Here is a 23,524-nt window from a genome sequence, read left to right on the forward strand (position 1 = left end):
AAAACAAAGCCACTCCAACATCTTCTAAAAACATAACAAACATCTCACATGTCTCGAACTCTCGACCTACCCGCGCAACAACTTCTCGCTGCTGGGAGAAAGGGCGTTGGGTCTGGTATGATACATGTACCATACGCTACCAGGGTCTAAGCGATGTCAGGCAGGGCAGCCGATCGAGACTACGGTCTACCCCAAAGCCAAATCAAAAGTCCTTCAAAGAAGGCATCGTGCTTATCCCATGCAAAAAATGGGAAAAAAGCACGTTAAAAGAAGAAGAAGAAGAGATATATATATATATATATATATATATATATATATATATATATATATATATATGTTATATATATATATATATATATATATATATATATATATATATTATATATATATATTCTCAAGGATGATTTAATTCGTGTTTTTCGCCTTGCTTGAAAGACTAAAGATGTCAGAAGTAATCTCTTTGACTTTTAACGATTTCGCGCACCGGCTAATATTGATGGGGTATGATTCCAAACTTTTGGAAACCGGTTTCGTTGGAAATGGCAGATGTTATCTATTTTTTTTTCTATATTTAATTCGGTCATAGCGGACGATTCTGTTTAACTGACTGTGATGGATTCTGCTTACTCGACCTTTACTTTTTAGTTTTCTGTAAAAGAAAACTAATGTTCCAGCTGTGTCTGTCCGTCCGCACTTTTTTCTGTCCGCACTTTTTCTGTCCGCACTTTTTCTGTCCACCCTCAGATCTTAAAAACTACTGAGGCTAGTGGGCTGCAAATTGGTATGTTGATCATCCACCCCAATCGTCAAACATACCAAGTTGTAGCCCTCTAGCCTCGGTAGTTTTTATTTTATTTAAGGTTAAAGTTAGCCATAAGCGTGCACTTGGCAACGATATAGGCCAGGCCACCACCGGCCCGTGTTTGAAGCTTCATGGGACGTGGTTCATATAGCATTATACCGAGACCACCGAGGGATAGATCTGTTTTCGTTGGACCTGGTTATATGATGTACAGAAAACTCGATTGCGCCGAAGTTTTGTTTTATTTTTAAAGAAAGCATCCCCTTCTGTACGTTTGCAAGTTCCTCTACCAAAGCATTCTGCGTTTTTAAAATGTGAAGAATCATGCTGAATAATTTTTTTCTGAAATTCATTGCGTTGTTCAAAGTTATTCATTATTCACAGATGTGAAATCGTACAATGATTCCCGTAGAGTGGGGGCCAGTGCCGTCACTGCACCTCACGTAATGCACTGTGGGCATTAGTTAAGGTTCTTTGCAGCGTCCCTTCGGCCCCTAGCTGCAACCCCTTTCGTTCCTTTCACTGTACCTCCGTTCATAATCTCTTTCTTCCATTTTACTTTCCACTCTCTGCTAACAATTGTTTCATAGTTCAACAGCGAGGTTTTCCTCCTGTTACACCTTTCAAACTTTTCTACTCTCAATTTCCTTTTCAACGCTGAATGAATTCCTAGGTCCCATCGCTTGGCCTTGGGCCCAAATTTCATATTCCATTCCGTTCCTACGATGATACTTATTCTTCATTTCAGATCCTAGCACACAATCTTGTCGAAACCCAAATGACTACCAGTCAGGTGATATGAACATGGAGAAATCTAAATAGTAATTTGCAAAAAATATATGTATGAATTCTGCTCCGCTGATTGTATTTCTAAACTCCTTCCGTGTTGCGAGATTGTTAGTATTTTTTTAGGCGCAGTTATAAATTCCAATAATAACTGGCTATTTTCTCTCGCAATCACTTTCTCCATGAATACGAGATTGTCTTTGAAATTGTTCCATGGCCTTGTTGTCTATTTTAATCCAGTTTCTGCGTCTAGTTATGGCTAGTTAGATTTATGTATATTGAATTTAAAGATAGTTCTTTGCCTTCTGTGTTCTGTAATTGGATTTTATTCAAGTTATATTTCACGCGACTGATTATGTCTTGATGGGTAGTGGGAACCTTTCAGTAATCGTTATTTTCATGTTTGAAGTTTCTCAAGGTCTTGGGGCTTATTATATATATTTACTAAAAACCTGGTATATGTAAATATGTATATATATATATTATATAATATTATATATATACATATATATATATATATTACATATATATTTATATATATACATATAAATATATATATATATATGTATATACAATTATATTTATATACATGTATAAATACTGGTTCTAATTTCTGTTCGCGTTTAGATCGCGTGTCCCCGCTTCGTCTGCTATTGAATGTTTCTCGTTTTATTTTAGGTATTGTAGATATCTCTCTGTTTCATTTTTGCGTGCGCCAGAAGTCAGTAAAAGATTGCGTGCGTATAGGTCATTGAGTGGACTGAAGGTGGACAAGCTTATCTTTATGACTGTTCACTCTCTCTCTCTCTCTCTCTCTCTCTCAGTATGTATATCTCTTATCATTTAATTAATTTCTTCCAAATGTCAGCAGATGTCTCTCTCTCTCTCTCTCTCTCTCTCTCTCTCTCTCTCTCTCTCTCTCTCTCACACACATTCAGTCAGTATGTATATCTCTTATGCTTTAATTAATTTCTTTCCTGCTGTGCATTCTCTCTTAGTCTCTCTCTCTCTCTCTCTCTCTCTCTCTCTCTCTCTCTCTCTCTTTTCTACAGACGCGCACGCTGAAGACACACATTCTGTCAATATGTCTCAGTCTTTCAGTTTAATTAATTTGTATCCTGCAGTTCATCTCTCTCTCTCTCTCTCTCTCTCTCTCTCACACACACACACACACACACACACACAATCTCTCTGCCTCTCTCTCTTTCAATTTATTCATCTGTATGCAGCAGTTCATTCCTCTCTCTCTCTCTCTCTCTCTCTCTCTCTCTCTCTCTCTCTCTCTCTCTCATTTCTGAGCCCCGCCTCTATTTTTTCTGTCCACCTTTTCCTAGTCTTTTTTCATCAGCGCCTTACTGTCGTCTTGGGACGCTTGCTTTAATTGCCATGATATATTTCTTGGCTCAAACTTCAATTATCCAGCGTGGGGAGAGAGAGAGAGAGAGAGACTGCTTAGCAGAAAGCTTCTTCATTATGAGACGTTGTAATGATGATGATAATGACGATCGTGAAAATGATGATGAATAGGAGAGAGAGAGAGACTGCTGCTTAACAGAAAGCCTTCTTCATTATGAGACGTTGTAATAATGATTATAATGATAATCGTGAAAGTGATGAATTATTGAGAGAGAGAGAGGGAGAGAAACCTACTTCATTAGAAGACGCTGTAATGATGATGACGATAATGATACGGTCATGAAGATGATTATGATGATGATGAGCAGTCACGAGAGAGAGAGAGAGAGAGAGAGAGAGAGAGAGAGAGAGAGAGAGAGAAACCTCCTTCACTATAAGGCGAGATAATGATGATGGTGATGATGGGATGATCATGAAGATGAGTGAGAGAGAGAGAGAGAGAGAAAGACAGAGAGAGACAGAGAGACCTTCTTCATTATAAGACGCTGTAATGATGATGATGATGATGATCATGCAGATGATGATGAATAGTCGGCTGACATGGCGATTCATATTTAAGGAATCGGATTTATGGAACGTACGAATTTAAAAGACTCCTCCGAGGGCCATAATGAAGTGGGATTGAGATTACGGTGGTAATAGAGAGAGAGAGAGAGAGAGGAGGAGGAGGAGGAGGAGGCGGTATTTACCAATCCATGGAAAATGTTTTAATGTTTTGTATCTGAGTACCTTCATGAGAGTTTTGTCATATTTATTTATTTTAGTAATTTATTATTTTTAATTAATTTTCCTACATTTCTTTCCTTGATATTTCCCCCATTTTCCTTTTTTTGTTAAATAGTTTATTGATTATTCATATTTCAGTTATATTACTGTATTACTCTAATTTAGGAAACGGTCCGATAGTTTGAATGATTTTGTAGAGTTGTGAATCGTATGTCATGTTTTCGTTTTCTGTAAAAGAAAACTATTCAGATGGCTTTGTCTGTCCGTCGGCACTTTTTTCTGTCCGCACTTTTTCTGTCCGCCCTCAGATCTTAAAAACCACTGAGGCTAGAGAGCTGCAAATTGCTATGTTGATCATCCACCCTCCATCCATCAAACATACCAAATTGCAGCCCTCTGGCCTCAGTAGTTTTGATCTTATTCAAGGTTAAAAATACAGCATTATACCGAGACCACCGAAAGATAGATCTAATTTCGATGGCCTTGATTATACGCTGTACAGAAAACTCGTTTCTTCGGCGCATTTTTTACTTGTCTTAATATTTTCCAGCCCATGACTTATACTCTATCTGTCTCTCTCTTTCGGTTGAATTCATTTCTGTCCTCCAGTTTATTTCCTCTCTCTCTCTCTCTCTCTCTCTCTCTCTCTCTCTCTCTCTCTCTCTCTCTGTATGTGTGTGTAAGTGTCCCCTGCCTTTGTTGTTCTTAAGTGTTCTTGTCACGACTAACCCCGACGCCACTTGGACACTCAAAGCTTCACGTGTCAAAAGGCATTTCTTTGTCGCGTGCTCTTGAAGCAGCATAAATATATATAATATTTCTGAACGCCAAGGTAATACCGCCGGTCCATTGAAGTCTCTCTCTCTCTCTCTCTCTCTCTCTCTCTCTCTCTCTCTCTCTCTCTCTCTTTTTTTTTAAGAATGCCGTCTGGTCATTTTCATCCAGATTTACATCAGTAGTCTTTCATTAATTCTCTCTCTCTCTCTCTCTCTCTCTCTCTCTCTCTCTCTCTGTACCATACATACACACTCTCTGTCTGTCTCTCTTTCAATTTATTCATTCGTATCCAGCAGTTCATTCCCCACCTCTCTCTCTCTCTTCTCTCTCTCTCTCTCTCTCTCTCTCTCTCTCTCTCTCTCTCTCTCTCTCTTCATTCCGCCTTTTCTTTTAAGTCGCCATTAAGTTTAAAAGGCCTCTCATAGCAAACCAGGTCAATTCCATCTCTTTTAACCCGGTGGTTAATTAAAATGAACTGCTTGGATGTGGATGGGATGGTGGGGGGAGGGGGTAGAGAGGGAGGGGGAGATTGGTGAATGTAGAAGGGGAAAGCCTATATTTAGTTAAAGGGATGGGTAGGGGTAGGGAGACCAGATTCCCTTCCAACCCCCTCCCCCCCTCACCTCAACCTCCGTGTTATACAATAAGATTTTAAAAATGGATGCAGGCTCTCTCTTCAAATTTTTCCTTTTTTTATTTTTCATTTTTTAAAAATGTTTTTATTAACTTTTTTATATTTTATTTTATTTTTCATGGGCTTAGGCTCCGCCCCTTTTGTAATATATCAGAATCCTTTTTCCTTAATGTAAATGCGGGTTAATTGATCAATTGATGTGGGATATAATTAGGTTTGTTTTTATTTATTTATATTTTTAAATTTTTTTGTTTTTGCTTGTCTTCATTTTCTTGACTGTTCTGAAAGTTTTGAAATGTCTTCTAAACTTCAGATCAACCCTTTGTAATATTTTATTTTTCTTCGTTTAATAATAATAATAATAATAATAATAATAATAATAATAATAATAATAATAATAATAATGATAATAATAATAATAATAATAATAATAATAATAATAATAATAACAATAATAATAATAATAAAATAGTTACTGCTCTAAAAAAAAAAAAGGTAATAAAAGGAATTTGTACCAAGGATTAAAAAAAGTATGGCCGATCGATCAGACCACTTCATCGCCAGTCTCGCGGAGGTAAAAATCTTAACTACTGCAGAGGCGGCGACGTTCCTGATATTGCTTCATTGCAGTGTTTGGGAAGAGGTGTGTGTGTATATGTATATATATATATATATATATATATATATATATATATATATATATATATATATATATATGTATATATATATATATATATATATATATATAGATATATACTATATATATATATATATATATATATATATATATATATATATATATATATATATTTATATAATTTATTTATTTATATTATATGCATAATTTATATATATATATATATATATATATATATATATATATATATATATATATATATATATATATATAAAATATATATATTGTACATATATAGGCTACATATGTATATATACGAGTATATACAGTATATATATATATATATATATATATAAATATATATTATATATATACATATATATATACATAGAGAGAGAGAGAGAGAGATTTTTGTTTTATATTTGTCAAAGTAAGTAGTTGTTGGTATTTCGTTCCTCTTATGTAATTGTGACCTCTGCTTTTTTGTAAATTTTTTTTTTTCGAAGTGAAGTATTTTCTAACTTAGAATGGGGCAAAAACGATATTCTTTACTTTGGTGTGGGATTAACGCGATGCAGATTTAATTCTTGTATTTTTTCTACATTAATTCTTATATTTTTTCTGTATTAATTCTCATATTTTTATTTTATTTTAATTCTTATATTTTTCTATTTTCTATTTGTTAATAAACAAGAGTTTTTTTTTGCACGTGTGCGCGTCAGTTTAATCGATCGACGGTTGCAATGCTTTTCTTCCAGAATTGTACTGATATTTACTGCCGTACCAGGAGTACTTTGAAGTACTTTGCATTATTGTCTAATTTTGTTATGACATGTTACTGTTAATGTACATACACACCAATATATATATATATATATATATATATATATATATATATATATATATATATATATATATATATATATATATATGTATATATATATATATATATATATATATATATATATATATATATATATATATATATATATATATATATATATATATGCTATTTGGGCATATTTTCTCATATGTAATTTCTGTTGAAGTCAACGGCATTATTTGCAGTCTATCTTTTTTATTTAGATTCTCAATCAGTCTATACTTCTTGTTTTCTTCTTCAGACTGACTGACAGTTAAATATAAAGACATTCTCTGCAAATGATGCCACTGACTTCAGTAGGAACATACATACATACGTACAAACATACATACACAGAAAGAGAGAAAAAAAAAAAAAAGAATAAATAAATAAGGAACCACGAAATCTTCTGGATAGGAAATTTACGAGACTCATCGTAAGTCTCCGAGCGTAAAAAAAGATTTGCGATTGAATACGCCGATGCAGATTAGGGCCGAGAGAAGATTTTTTGAGGGAGGGAGGGGGAGGGGGGGTAGAACTCGGACCAGAAAAGTAGGAGGAATTTGTAAAGGGTGGGGGAGGAGGGGAGAGGGGTTGGTCGGTAGGGCCTTATTGGGAAGTTCGATATAGGCCTATATATATATTTCCTTGTTGACAATGTCCACAGAATCTTTTCCCGTAGTAGGCTTTAGAAGATGGCTCGGATGCTGTTTCTCTCTCTCTCTCTCTCTCTCTCTCTCTCTCTCTCTCTCTCTCTCTCTCTCTCTCTCTCTCTCTCCTCGTTTTTTTGGGTGTGGGATGGGCTCTCTTCCCATTTCGAGGCTTAAGGGGCGAATGACCTCTGTGTGTGTGTGTGTGTGTGTGTGTGTGTGTGTGTGTGTGTGTGTGTGTGTGTATGTCTCTGTTTTCCATTTCATTTCCAGTGATAAATGTTTTTGTTTCCAGTAATATCTTTTTTAGGTTAAATGTTTTCGTTTTATTTTCTAAATACATGTAATGTTTATCTAAAATTATTTTTTCCTATTGAAGCCAAACTACAGTAGGCGTTGATTTCGAGTAACCCAAATCAGCATTGGAATCTCTCTCTCTCTCTCTCTCTCTCTCTCTCTCTCTCTCTCTCTCTCTGTGATGTGACATTCTCTCGGTGAGACGTAATCGTTCATGGTCTGGATAATCTACCCGATAATACGCGTCTTACATACAATTAGCGAATGAAATATAGCTAAAAGTGTTCGTGAACTATCGGTGATTAGCTTAATATCAGATTAGAGCGAAAAACCGTCTAATAAGTTGTCTACGAGTGAATTAATAAAATCAGAAAATCATGGAGGAGTCAGCCAACAGTGGTAAAAGGTGGCGAAATCTAGCTTGCATCGGTGATATTCAATACGATGAATTGGCAGGAAGGGAACTTGGTCTGCTGATCATGGAGATTAATTGCAGCATTGACCAAAAGATGTGAAATCATTCACAGACATATTGAAAGGATACGATCCTTCAAGCTGGAGCAAATCTGTAGAAAATATAATGAAAATAATAGAAGAGATACCAATGAAAGTTCAAGTTATCAAAAGACTTATAAAGAAAATCTACAAAAATCAAGCACATTCCATCAAAGAAAATAAGTAAGGTGGAATTAGTGAATATATTGATTGATGCAATAGGCAAACGGATGCCTAAAGCATGTAAACTATGTAGAGTGTGGTATAGCATTGTAAATCCACAAAACCTGATTAGGAAATGCTATGCTTGCCACGTACTGACACACCCGTCATGTGCTGAAGTTGAGCAAAATAGAAATAAGGACACAAAAATATTTTGCTCAACATGTCTAGTATGGATAGACAAGGTCATTAAATCAAGACTTAATGTACAGATTGTGGAGGATGAAGAAGATGAAGAAGATGAAGAAGAGGAAGATGAGGAAAATAGAAAAGAAGAAAATAAGACTGAAGAGAGAGAAAAGATTAATGAAAACAAAGAACAGGATAATAGTATGGATGCAGAGAAACTCATAGATTCTACATATGAGGCAATACAGCAACATACATATGAAGAAATAAATTATGACCTGATAAATCAAAATAAAATCCCAAAGAGGTTGTACCCGGATCTCCATACTGAGGGGAATGAACAAGAAAAAAAAAGAAAAGAAAGACACAGTATGCACCCTTTTGAAAAGAGGGAATTGCAGGTTTGGTGAAAGATGTTATTACAAACATCCCAAGATATGTCACAATTATGAGATCTATGGCAAATGTGCATATCTAGATGGCTATGAAGAGGAATGCAGAGATCTACATCCAAAAATATGTAGAAACTGGAAAGAAGGAAATGGATGTAGGTTTAATAAGAAATGTAGGTACATGCATCCTGTAGCCATGAAAGACCAAAATCAAAATCAAAAAAAATAAAATACATATAAAAAACCAAGGAAAAAATGAAACAAATAAAGAAAAGAACAAAGATCATGTGATGAAGGCAAAAAGCAAGCCAACAACACATTATGAAAAGTCAGCACCACGATATGAGCCATCAGCACCTAGATATAGCACAAGGAACAAGCAATGTATCTATGATGCAAGGGGATGGTGCAGATATGGAGATAAGTGCAGGTTTATGCACAAAGTGAATAAATATGAAGCTGGAAGAACAAATATAATGGAAAAGTTGGATTTTTTTAATGTACGAATTTCTGGAAATGAAAAAAGATCAACATATCAGAACAGGAAAGAGACATGGGAAAATCCTTATTATTACCCATATTAGATAATGGAGATAATATGCAAACAATCATAGTGATGAATGCGCAGGGTCTAGTTTCGAGTAACTCAAAAGAAAGATAGAGTTCTTAGAAGAACTAACCCAAAATGAAAAAATAGAAATATTGAATATAAGTGAAACCTGGTATTCCCAAGAGACTGGTAATGATGACCAGATAAAGGGTTTCCAAACTTATAGATCAGATAGAAAAATAGAAATCAAGGGGGAACCGCGATATATGGGAGAGATGCCAATCAAGGAAAAATCTGTGAGAAATATAGTAACACAGAATGTGAATTAATAGCGGTAGAATTTGAATCTGAAAAATTAGTGAACATTGTAATATATAGACCCCTAATACTAAAGAGTTTGACATAATAATTGAAAAACTGGATGAAATATGTAGAAATCACAAGGACTGGACTATACTCCTAACTGGAGACTTTAACTTTCCTTTTGTAGAATGGAAAGAACGAATAGGAGACTGTGGTTGTATTTATACATATAAAAAAAGAGAGCAATAGTAGTGCAGAAGATAAGAGGCAATTTGAAAAGCTATTAGATATGCTACTAGAACATAACATTCAGCAAATAAATCACCTACCAACAAGAAAGGATAATATTTTAGACCTAGTATTTGTGAATGAGGTGAACTATGTTAAAGAAATAATAGTATATAACACGAGTATTTCGGACCATAATGTCATAGAATTAACAGTCCGTTCCAGAACATACGAAAACAAAGAAAAGCAAGAGACAAAAAATGGGAAGGATATGGAAAATACAATTTCTATAGTAAGAATATAAATTGGTCAAAAATAAATGAAGAATTAAACAAAGAATGGGAAAACATATTTGTAAGTGATGATATACAGGTAAATACCGATATATTATATAAAATATTAGAGGAAATAGTGGAAAAATATATACCGAAGAAAAAAGTAAGCATCAGTCACGAATTCCAAGAGACAGAAGGATCTTGTTCCAGAAAATTAGAAAGTGGAAAAAGTTCTTGCAAAAGAAAAGAATGCATGGAAAGTGATGGATCTAAAAAGTAAGATAGAAAATGCAGAACAAAAGATTATACAATCAAAAGAAAATGAAAAATGGAACCTAGAAGAAATGACACTACAAAATATCAAGCAAAAACCCTAAAATTTTTATTCATATGCAAAAAGATGAATAAAATAAGAGTAGAAATAGGCCCTCTAAGAATTGAAGGGCGATTAACGAATGAAAAAAAGGAAATATGTAACATATTAGCAGAAAGATATAAGAGTGAATTTACACCTAGAATTGACAATGAAGATAATGATACAGAAATAAGAGATGAAAATACTGAATACTTATCAGATATAGATATTACAGAAGCCGATATTGTGCAGGCTATTAATGAAATTAAAAATGGATCAGCAGCAGGACCAGATGGAGTACCTGCCATATTGTTAAAGAAAGTGGTTCATTCAATCGCAAAGCCGCTAGCAATATTATTAAGGCAAAGTATAGATACAGGCAAGATTTATGATGAGCATAAATTAGCATATATTACTCCTACTTTCAAAAGTGGTTCAAGACTAGAGGCAAGTAATTATAGGCCTGTGAGTCTGACATCTCATATTATGAAAGTATATGAAAGGGTAATGAAAAAATATAATGAAACATTTAATGAAAAATAGATTGTTCAATATAGGACAACATGGTTTTGTACCTGGAAAAGTACACAAACCCAACTGTTAGTCCATCATGAAAGCATATATAAAAATATGATAAATGAAAAAGATACAGATGTGGTTTACCTAGACTTTGCAAAAGCTTTTGACAAGGTAGATCATAATATATTAGCGAAAAAAATTAGAAAACATAACATTGTTGACAAAGTAGGAAGATGGATAAAAGAATTTTTGCAAAATAGAAAACAGATAGTGATTGCAAACGATGAGAAATCGGATGAAGCTACGGTAATATCCGTGTACCACAGGGTACGGTGTTAGCTGCATTGCTGTTTGTGATTATGATTGCAGACATAGACAGTAATGTTAAGGACTCAGTAGTAAGAAGTTTCGCAGATGACACAAGAATAAGTAGAGAAATTGCTTGTGATGAAGATAGGAACTCGCTACAAAGAGACCTAAACAAAATATATAAATGGGCAGAGATAAATAGGATGGTATTTAACTCTGATAAATTTGAATCAATGAACTATGGTGATAAAGGAGGAATGCTATATGCATATAAAGGACCTAATAATGAGACAATCACAAACAAGGAAGCAGTTAAAGACCTTGGTGTGATGTTGAATAGGAATATGTTATGCAATGATCAAATAGCAATTTATTGGCAAAATGCAAAGCAAAAATGGGAATGTTGTTCGGCACTTCAAAACTAGAAAAGCTGAACACATGATTATGCTTTATAAAACGTACGTACGTAGTCCACTTGAATATTGCAATATAATATGGTACCCACACTACCAAAAGGATATTGCACAAATAGAGAGTGTACAAAGGTCATTTACAGCTAGAATAGAAGAAGTTAAGGACCTTGACTACTGGGAAAGACTACAATTCTTAAATTTATATAGTCTTGAAAGGAGAAGAGAACGTTACATGGTAATTCAAGCATGGAAACAGATAGAAGGAATTACCGAAAACATCATGGAACTAAAATTATCAAAAAGAGCAAGCAGAGGTAGATTAATAGTGCCAAAAACTATACCAGGAAAATTAAGGAAAGCACACAGGACATTAATCCACCACGCACCAGCATCAATAATGCAGCGTCTATTCAATGCGCTACCAGCTCATCTGAGGAACATAACAGGAGTGAGCGTAGATGTGTTTTAAGAATAAGCTCGACAAATATCTAAGATGCATCCCAGACCATCCAAGACTGGAAGATGCAAATATACCGGAAGATGCGTTAGCAACTCTCTGGTAGACATCAAAGGTGCCTCACACTGAGGGACCTGGGGCAACCTGAACGAATTGTAAGGTCTGTAAGGTAGGTCTCTCTCTCTCTCTCTCTCATCTTATTATCCTCTTATGTTATATTCTCTCTCTCTCTCTCTCTCTCTCTCTCTCTCTCTCTCTCTCTCTCTCTCTCTCTCATGTTATATTGTAGCCCTAGGCTTCTGCTGTATCAACTCTCTCTCTCTCTCTCTCTCTCTCTCTCTCTCTCTCTCTCTCTCTCTTGTTATTTCCTTCTCATGGTATATTGCAGCATAGGCTTATGATGTATCAAATCTCTCTCTCTCTCTCTCTCTCTCTCTCTCTCTCTCTCTCTCTCTCTCTCTCTCTCTCTCATGTTCCTTCCGAGCGCTTTATTGGCCTACCGACGCCGCCTTAGAAAATTTCATTAAGTCTGTATTAGCAGAAGTAGTTCTACGCAGGGAGCGAATCTTGTTCTTCCTTCTTCTTCCTCTCCTCCTTTCTTCCTTCCTCCTATATTTTCCTCCTCATTTTCCTCCTCGTCTCATTACGGTTCCGTTCCAGCACTCGCTGGTTAAATGATGTTTCCCATCGGCTTAGGGACTGGATGGAGAGAGAGAGAGAGAGCATTGCCCTATGTACTCGTATGGGTATGTTAGTGTAAGTGTAGATTATGCTCTCTCTCTCTCTCTCTCTCTCTCTCTCTCTCTCTCTCTCTCTCTCTCTCTCTCTCTCTCTCTCCTATAGTATAATGCTGCATGGGCTTTTGTTGTATTAAATCTCTCTCTCTCTCTCTCTCTCTCTCTCTCTCTCTCTCTCTCTCTGCAGAATGAAAGCCTCGTTTAATTAAAACATTAAATAAAGGCTGGATAGAAAGAAGAAAAAAAAAAGAGTCTTCTTCTTGAGATACAATTTTCAGAGAAAGCAGCTGGTTTAAGTAGGCTTTTATTTCGCTATACATTACGGCGTGTGAATAGGAGGATCGCTTCTTTCTCTAATTAGAAAGGAGTTTTCTTTCCTTCCGAAGGTGTTTTTCCCATTGTATTTTGTCGATTAGATATGTAAGATTTTGGGGGTTTGCTTAATTGTGTGGTTGCTGTGTAACAGATGTTTATTTGTTTGTATATTATATATGTATGTATATGTATATATATATATATATATATATATATATATATATATATATATATATATATATATATATATATAGATGTATGTATATACATACATATATTTTTACATATATATATACATATATATTATATATATATACATTTATATACACATATATATAGAGAGAGTGAGAGAGAGAATCATAAAAAATATATAAATCTCCCTCCAAAAATGAAGTGGAGGAAGAAATATAAGCCACATAAATATCCGATTCCTAGAATAATAATAATAATAATAATAATAATAATAATAATAATAATAATAATAATAATAATAATAATAATAAAAGAATTGTAGGTGAATGAAGCAAAACCCACAGAGGCCCGATTGATATCAAATTAGGAAGACGCCTTACACTCACTGCCTTACGTGGGTACGATTTAACGGTGGGGTGGGAGGGGGAGGAGGAGAAGGACAAGGAGGAGGAAGAAGAAGAAGAAGAGGGAGAAGGAGGAGGAGGAGTAGGAGGAGGTTGGGAGAACAAGGAGGAGGAGGAGGAAAATTAGGACGAAGAGGTGGAGGAGAATAAAGAAGAGGCGGCCAAGGAGGAGGAGAAAGAGAAGGAGGGAGGATAAGAAGGAGGATAAGGAGAGAGGAGGAGGTGGGGTTGGAGGACGAGGAGGGTGAGAAGAAGAAGAATAAGGAGGAGGAGAAGGAGAATAAGGAGGTAGAGGTGGAGGAGAGTAAGGAGGAGGAGGTGGCAGAGAATAAGGAAGAGGAGAAGGAGGAGGAAGAATAGGGGAGGAGGAGGAGGAGGGGGGGAGGGGAGGCTTCGACCATTTATACGTCAGCCATTTGGTTCCCCCTAGACAACCCATTAACTCGAGTAATGGGTCGGCCAAATTGTGACGCAGGCGGCTAATGGGACCTCCCTCGAGGGCAACCAACTATTTGTGGAGAGAGAGAGAGAGAGAGAGAGAGAGAGAGAGAGAGAGAGAGAGAGAGATCAGGCCAACCCATAAAAAAAAAAGTTGCTTCTAATTACCGCAAAAAAAAAAAAATAAAAATGATGGGTGGGACCCATTTGCTATTACCATGGGATCTAAATAGGCGCCCTTCGTCAAGGGACACGTGCCCCTAGGAAGGGGAAGAGCCGAAGGAGTCACGTGACAACGCTAATGGGAACTGCGCTGGTGATTACCTCTTGAGTTGATGTTCCCTGCGACCTTCGTGTAATTTTTTATTCTCTCTCTCTCTCTCTCTCTTCTCTCTCTCTCTCTATATATATATATATATATATATATATATATATATATATATATATATATATATATATATATATATATATATATATAATGTTGTTTTATTCTTAACGGAGGAAAATATATATATATATATATATATATATATATATATATATATATAACGGAGAAAATATATTATATATATATATATATATATATATATATATATATATATATATATATATATATACAGTATATATATATATATATATATATATATATATATATATATATATATACATATATACAGTATATTGAAAGGTGAGAGTTACCTCATCGAGGTCCTCCCAGTTTGGTAGTGTAAATTTTGATGGTTTTCCTGGACACAGATCAGATCTATTGTTTTGCCTTCTTCACTTTCTCTCTATCCTAGCTATGGCCCACAACAGTCGACTGACAGTTAGGTATATAACCCACTGCTAAGGTCCACAGGGCTATACTGGATTTTTAGGGAACGTCCCTATACCGTCCATACTCGCTCGGGATGGGTCTCGAATTTTGGTCAATTTGTCATTCCGTTTGTGACTTGAAGTTTATATTGTCATTTCTGCTGGCCAGTAACTAAGTCACTCTCAGCTTCAAGTATTCTATCTGAAATCAGTTTGCTTAAAGGTTCGAAACCTGAAACGAGCGCTCACTGAAAAACTTCACCTGACTGAAAGCATATAAAGCTTGATAACTCAGTGAATATAGAATTACATATATAGAATCCACTGGCCATTTTTTTACCAGATACGTATATAGTTGTTATGATCACAGTGCCCTCTTAACTTTCCGAATTCTTTACACTTTTTGGATACGCTTGTCTCGACAAAGTCTTAGATCCAAATGCAAGAATATGAAGTCATTCTGATGTCAAACCTTCTCGTGATCAGTTCGGCTCACCGTGACTTCGTTTTGATACTCGGGATGCGAGTTCGAATCTTGCTCACAGACATCAGAAGAATTATCTCATATATTCTTGCATTTGGAGCTAAGGCTTTGTAGTGGCGAGCGTATCCTAAAAAGTTTGAAGAATTCGAGAAGTTAAGAGGGCATGTGGGTAATATAATTAAGTAGAATTACATTTTTTTAAAAATCTAAAATGGCAATTTCGTATCTTTAGATTTCTGGTGACCTACCGAATATAAAACCGTCCCCTGTATTGGTGAATATCGGTCAGTGTCCAGCAAGTGAATATCAAATTGCATTGATTTGGTGCAAGTAGATTAATGCAGATTGGGTGAACAGAAAATTGCAGAGGGATTATGACAAATACCCTGCGACGGAAATTGCATTGCGAGTCTGTTTACGGCGCCGTCTTTAATTAAATGTATTAATTTCAATTACAGCGGGTTTATTATTAACTAGATGAAACTACTGCGTCCGCGCTCTGATAATAATGAAAGGTGTTCAGGCAGGTAGGGAGGGAGTCGATGCGATATTGCTGATTGGGTAAACAGGATTTGTGATTTTTCGTTTCTGCTTTTTCTTTATCTTTCGTCAAAACTGGATTGTGATAGCTTTTGGGATGTTGATTAACTGGAATTTTATTTTTATTATTATTATTATTATTATTATTATTATTATTATTATTATTATTATTATTATTATTATTATTATTATTATTATTCAGAAGATGAACCCCTGTTCATATGAAACAAGCCGACCAAAGGGCCCATTGACTTGGAATTCATGCTTCCAAAGATTATAATAATAATAATAATAATTATTATTATTATTATTATTATTATTATTATTATTATTATTATTATTATTATTATTATTATTATTATTCAGAAGATGAACCCCTATTCACATGGAACAAGCCCACCACAGGGGCCACTGACTTGAAATTCAAGCTTCCAAATAATATGGTGTTCATTAGCAAGAAGTAACAGAAGATAATAAGAAATACAAAAAAAAATATCTTTTATACTGGAACGAATGATAGTTTATTGTTTATGATAACTTGAATTTTATATTCTTTCTTTTGTGGGAAACGGGGTTATAAAAGTTTTTGTCGTTGTGAAAAATAATTGAGTCACTGATGCTGATGTCATATTGAAGAGGAATTTAATTATAATTGCTGTTTTGTTTATTTAGAAACACAGCTGTAAATATAAACTGAGTGTTTTCATTCTAGTTTCTGTAATATAAAAAAACAATTTTTTAATCTTTATCATTTTTAGTAACATCTCTTCTTTCTATATTTCCTTTTATCTTCTTTAATATTTTCAAATGAACACAATATTCTCTGGAAGATTGAATTTTAAATCAATGGCCCCTGAAGGGTTTTTCCATAAGAATGGGATTCATCTTCTGAATAATAATAATAATAATAATAATAATAATAATAATAATAATAATAATAATAATAATAATAATAATAATAGTCGACTGGAACTACCCCAGTTGAGCAATACGACGTCCTCTCATTATCTGCTTTATTTTCCCTTTTTTTTTTTATCTCAGACTCTTTTATTTGTCTTATTTTATTCGTTTGTAGTAATTCCTCCTCCTCCTCCTCCTCCTCCTCCTCCTCCTCCTCCCTCCTCCTCCTCCTCCTCCTCCTCCTCCTCCTCCTCCTCACTATCTACATAACGTCAGTCAATTGGTTTTGCCAACTACAACAGTATGGCATTCCTTCTTCCTTCCCGTTTTTCCCACCCATCTCTTCTCAGAAATTCCTCTTCCTCTTTCCTCTTCCTCTCACATTTTTCTCCCCTTTCCTCTCTCCTATCCATTTCCCCCTCCTCCCATTTCTTCCCCCTACTTCTCCCCCCCCCAACCTGTTCTTCCTTGTTCCTCTCACCCACCTTTTATCCCAATTTCTTCCCCTTCCCCAATTCCTTTTTCCCACCTCTTTCCCCTCATTCCTTTTAAACCCCGACTTCCCCTTCCCCTTCCCCATCTCTATCCCCTCCCCTCATTAACGGTTGGATTAGAGTAGGACCAGTTAGAGTTCATTTTCCAGGAGTGGGTTTTTTTTTTTGGGGGGGAGGAGGAGAACAAGTCCTCTCGACTCCGTGATGGAGAGTTGGGTGGGAGGAGGGGTAGGGGGAAGGGGGAGGGGGAGAATGGCCCCCCCGGCATGCTGGGAATGAATGGAAATATAATGAAATCACGGAATCTGTCACACAGGGTATTCTCATTGTTACCAAGTACTTCATAAATGGTTTTGCAGGTGGAGTGACGGTTATTAAAGTTAATAGGATTGGCATTTTTAGGATGGGGGAGGGGAGGGGAGGGGGAAGGAGGAGGAGGAGGGGGGAGAGGGGAGGTCTTATAGAACGTGGTGGTGGTTTTGATGATGGTGATGAGGCAGTGAAGATGATGATGATAGTGATAGGGTTATTCTGGTTATACATTATTGTAATAACATATATGTGTATATATATATGAATATTATGTATATTATGTATATATATATATATATATATATATATATATATATATATATATATATATATATATATATAGAGAGAGAGAGAGAGAGAGAGAGAGAGAGAGAGAGAGAGAGAGAGAGAGAGATATATATATATATATATATATATATATATATATATATATAGAGAGAGAGAGAGAGAGAGAGAGAGAGAGAGAGAGAGAGAGAGAGAGAGAGAGAGAGAGAGAGAGAGAGAGAGAGCTCAACACTTTTGAAATCCTCGCAAACAAGAACCTCAAGTTTCAATAGATAACGAAAAATCCCCAGCGGCTTCTGAATTGAAGAGATAATATAAACAATGAAGAACCGAAAATCTGCTGAAAATTTTCAGTGAGGAAAACAAACACCAATAAAATGCGAATAATAAATGAATCGTCAAGTTAGGAGTAAAAAAAAAAAACACACACACACACGTGCGCCAAGAAGTCGGTGACTACGATTGATAGTCTGAAATAAAAATCTAGGTCAAAGAAAATTTTATATAAAAAAAATTATTTGATAAAATATATAAAATTAATTCAAACAAATGCACTTAAATATTTTCGATATAAAATAAGAATAGTCAAAATCAAAATTAAGTTAGATATATAAAACTAACTGAAACACCTTCAAGTCAAACTGTCAAATACCAGAGTAAAAAAAAAAAACTCCCCAAGAAATATAAAACCTATCATATTATCTGATAAATGAACAAAATCTAATTAAAATAAGATGCACCAACATAATCACAAAAAAAATCCCCCCAAAAAAAAAAAAAAATATAAAAATGTCAGATGATCGAATATGCAAATACAATAAATACCCACCCATACCCCCAAACACACTTCACACACCCCTACCCCTTCTGTCCTTCCTCTATCCTCCTCCCCTCCCCTAAAAAAAAAAAAAAAAAAAAAGCTACACCACCAACACCTCAGTGGGATACAGCCGATGTAAACTTTAATTGTGGACGCGGCTCAAGGAAAACCAATAATGGATAAAAGCTTCGGAGGAATTCTCCGATATTTATGTCCTCCGGCGGACAAGAGCCTCATCAGAGGAAGCACCAGCAGACTCTTCGTGAGTCACATCTCGGATCATTTCTAAAACACCACTTAATCTAGGTAGCGACAGACGCGCGCGCGCACACACACACACATACATGCATACTTGTATACAAACGCACACACACACTCACCCGATACACAAGATCATTGTATTGACCCGCAACACATGAACACACAAGGTATAATATATATATGTATATATTTATATATATATATATATATATGTGTGTGTATATATATATATATATATATATATATATATATATATATATATATATATTATATATATATATATGTATATGTATATATATATATATATATATATATATATATATATATATATATATATATATATATATATATAATTATGTATGTCTGTGCGTTTATGGAATCAGGAGGCCATCGGGACTGGCACCCTAGCGCCATTTGTGTCCCCTTGCCCGAGAGAAACACGGAATGATGTGAAAAGGAGAGAGAAATAATTTACGACAAGATAATGCATATGTGAATATGCCAAATTAGAACAAATATATTTCTGCGATGTTAGGATAATATGTAAATTTATATGTAATAAGTAACTTTATTAAATGTCAGCGTGCAGGAAGTTGAAGAAAACTGTAGATTTTTTTTTTTAATGGAAACTGAGTTTTGCAAGACAGAAAATTTGTGAAAAATTGTGAAAAAACATGAACGTATATGTAGATTTTAGTTTTCTGTGAAGGAAAACTATTGTGCCGGCTCTGTCTGTCCGTCCGAAAAATTGTGAAAAAACATGAACGTATATGTAGATTTTAGTTTTCTGTGAAGGAAAACTATTGTGCCGGCTTTGTCTGTCCGTCCGCATTTTTCTGTCCGGACTTTTTCTGTCCGCCCTCATATCTTAAAAACTGCCGAGGCTAGAGGGCTGCAATTTGGTATGTTGATCAACCACCCTCCGATCATCAAACATACCAAATTGCAGCCCTCTAGCCTCAGTAGTTTTTATTTTATTTAAGGTTAAATTTAGCCATAATCGTGCTTCTGGCAACGATATAGGATAGGCCACCACGGCCGGCTGAGAGTTTCATGGGCCGCGGCTCATACAGCATTATACCGTGACCACCGGAAGATAGATCTATTTTCGGTGGCCTTGGTTATACGCTGTACAAAAAACTCGATTGCGCCGAAGTTTTGCAAGGAAGAAAATTTCTGAAAAATACTGAAAAAACATGACCGCGAATGCAGATTTTTCTTTTCGGCTTGAAAACTGAGTTTTGCAAGATGAAAAACTATGAAAAACAGATGACCGTGAGTTTTATATCGGCGTGGAAAACTGCGTTATGTGGAATTTACCCGTCAAAGGAAAACCTTAAACGTATTGATATAACATTGTAAAAAAGTAAGTGATTAGGTTTGTAAACAGTAAATAGTTTAAATTCGCATTTGATAAAAACGTAAACTGTAAATTAGATCACTGGCAGTAAGTTGGAGCAGATTTAACCAGTTTTACTGAAATAATAATTTATTTATATGAGATAAAAAGCAGGTTTCTTTATGAAGTGAGGCCATTATAATATACTGATTGCAAAGTGTATCAGGTTAGATTTTATGCAAAAAGAAATAAAATCCATTTATTTTCGTTTAGGTAAAACTGGTTTTAATGATGGAAATGGACGTGTTTTATGTTGAAGATGAAACCTTGAATATATTCCAAATATGACACAGAATTGATTATAATATTTTCTGTGTTAAAAATGAATCCAGTTCTCTTGTGAAAACCCAACAAATTTTTATTTCATAAATGGAATAATCATTTAATTTTTCAGGTAAAAGTTCGCTAGTATTTATTAAGGTCTAAATTGAATAATGACTTGGAACGGTAATTACGTCAATCTAATGTAAAAATTCGGTCTCTTGACAAAGAGAAACATTGAAAATTAAAATTTGATATCAAATTTGATAAATTAATCATAAAGTTTCAAATTTCTTGTTTGAGAAAAGAAATTCCTAATTGAAAAACTGAAAATTAACCAGATAAATTAATATCGAGGTAGAACACAATTTAATTTCAGTTCTTAAGTCAAAAGAGAAAAAGTGACAGATTTCTTTTTTTCAAAGAATTTAGAGAGAGAGAGAGAGAAAGAGAGAGAGAGAGAGAGAGAGATAGAGAATAACTGCATGTAGAGAAAAGAGAGAGATTAACATGTAGAGAAAAATATATAGATATATATATATATATATATATATATATATATATATATATATATATATATATATATATATATATATACACACACACACACAAAATAACAGCAGATATATATATATATATATATATATATATATATATATATATATATAGAGAGAGAGAGAGAGAGAGAGAGAGAGAGAGAGAGAGAGAGAGAGAGAGAGAGACAGAGAGAGAGAGAGTGTGTATGAGAGAGAGATTAAGCGCATGTAGAGAGATAGACTAACTGCATTATAGAGAGAGAGATTAACCGCAAATAGAGATACAGATTAACCGCATGCAGAAGTCCTTAGCTACCATTCAGCGCGCGATCCGGAAACAGTTTGTTCCCTGAAAAGAAATCGAGAGCTGCTTTCACTTCGAAAGTCTCGAGACACGAATACGCTCTCTCATTTTCGTAATGCAAGTTGAGGTAGCTGTTTCTTCTTCTTCTTCTTCTTCTTATCGTCTTCCATACTGTGAGTCAGGGGTAGGGGAGGGAGGGGAGGGGAAGGGGGATTTAACTCTGAAATTATGAGATGGAGAAAGGGGAGGGGGGAGGAGAGGGAAGGGAGGATTTAACTCAGGAAATTATGAGATGGAGAAGGGGGGAGAGAGGGGAGGGGGATTTAACTCATGAAATTATGAGATGCAGATTTCGCCGGATTTAACGTACAGGCGATTTCCGGAAGGAAGGAGAGAGAGAGAGAGAGAGAGAGAGAGAGAGAGAGAGAGAGAGAGAGAGAGAGAGAGAGATTTAGGGACTACGGAACAATTGTTTCTTTTAAGGGGATGGGTATTCCTTCACATTTCCCCCTTCACCCTTTCCTCCCACCCCTACACCTATCCCAGTCCTTCCCCAACCCTCCCCCCAACCCCTACATCTATTCCAGTCCTTCCTCCTCCTTCTTCAACCTTTCTCCCCTCCTCCCATCCCCCCTACACTTAGCCCCAGTCCTTCCACTTCCTCTCCCCTACCCCTCCCCAACCCCTCACCTATCCCAGCCCCTTCTCCCAACCCCTCCCTCCCCCTATACCCCCCCAACCCCTCACCTATCCCAGCCCCTCCCACCCCTCCCACCCACCTCCCTATAACCCCTTCCCCTGCCAACCTTGCCAACCTCCCCATCCCTTGCCTGTTCCCCCACCCCCAAAATCCTCCCAGGGAGCATAATTGGCGAAGTAATATTTCGAGTGATCTTTTTAGACGCCTCTCCCGGTGATTACACCAGCAGGAGAAGAAGAAGGAGAAGAAGGAGAAGAAGAAGAAGAAGAAGAAGAAGAAGAAGCTTCAGCAGAAGCAGAAGCGGAAGCATAAGAAGAAGCAAAATCCCTCAGCAGAAGCAGAAGCATAAGAAGAAGCAAAAAGCCTGCAGAAGCAGAAGCAGAAGCAGACGCATAAGAAGAAGAAGCAGAAACCCTCAGCAGAAGCATAAGAAGAAGCAAAATCCTCAGCAGAAGCAGAAGCGGAAGCATAAGAAGAAACAAAATCCTCAGCAGAAGCAGAAGCCTCAGCAGAAGCGGAAGCATAAGAAGAAACAAAATCCTCAGCAGAAGCAGAAGCCTCAGCAGAAGCCTCCGCAGAAACAGGAGGAGAAGCAGAAGGCTCGGCATAAGCTTCAGCAAAGGCAGAGGCAAAAGTCTCAGCAGAAACAGAAGCTTCAGTAGAAACAGAAGCCTCAGCGGGAAAAGCAGAAGGGGGAGGGGGTGGCCGGACGAGGAGGCGAGGCAGCGGCTGGAATCTTAAAGGGAGTGTTCATTTTTATTACGTTGGAATTTAAGGTAACAGCGAAAGATAAAATGGTAATTCCGACAGAATCCCTCTGGAATTATCCGCTGGATTTGAGTGGTGGTGGTGGTGGTGTGCCCCCGGGAAAGGAGAAAGAGCAAGAGGAGGGGGGGGGGGGGGAGGGGAGAGGGGGAAGGAGGAGGGAAAGAGCAGAAGGTGCTGGGAGAGAGAGAGAGAGAGAGAGAGAGGGAAGAGAGAGAGAGAGAGAGAGAAATAGTTGAAACAGTAATGACAAAAGAGTGCGATGGAGTAACAGAAGGTGCGTCCGGGGGCGGGGGAGAGAGAGAGAGATGAGAAAAGAGAGAAAGA

At 36.0% G+C, this 23,524-nt stretch overlaps 2 protein-coding genes across 2 annotated transcripts in view; both read left to right on the top strand.

Annotated features, from left to right (window-relative positions):
• LOC136827780 (trichohyalin-like) overlaps window positions 1-23,094 on the top strand; it is a 115,141-nt gene extending 92,047 nt beyond the window's left edge. Inside the window, exon 8 of the mRNA XM_067085239.1 lies at window positions 22,592-23,094. Within this exon, the coding sequence (XP_066941340.1) occupies window positions 22,592-23,094 (503 nt within the window). The remainder of the gene's footprint in view (window positions 1-22,591) is intronic.
• Window positions 1-23,524, top strand: part of LOC136828133 (carboxypeptidase N subunit 2-like) — an 849,326-nt gene that overhangs the window by 26,023 nt on the left and 799,779 nt on the right. The gene's annotated exons all lie outside the window — the stretch shown is intronic.

The sequence above is a fragment of the Macrobrachium rosenbergii genome, chromosome 42 (assembly GCF_040412425.1).
Source record: "Macrobrachium rosenbergii isolate ZJJX-2024 chromosome 42, ASM4041242v1, whole genome shotgun sequence".
Lineage (NCBI taxonomy): Eukaryota > Metazoa > Arthropoda > Malacostraca > Decapoda > Palaemonidae > Macrobrachium > Macrobrachium rosenbergii.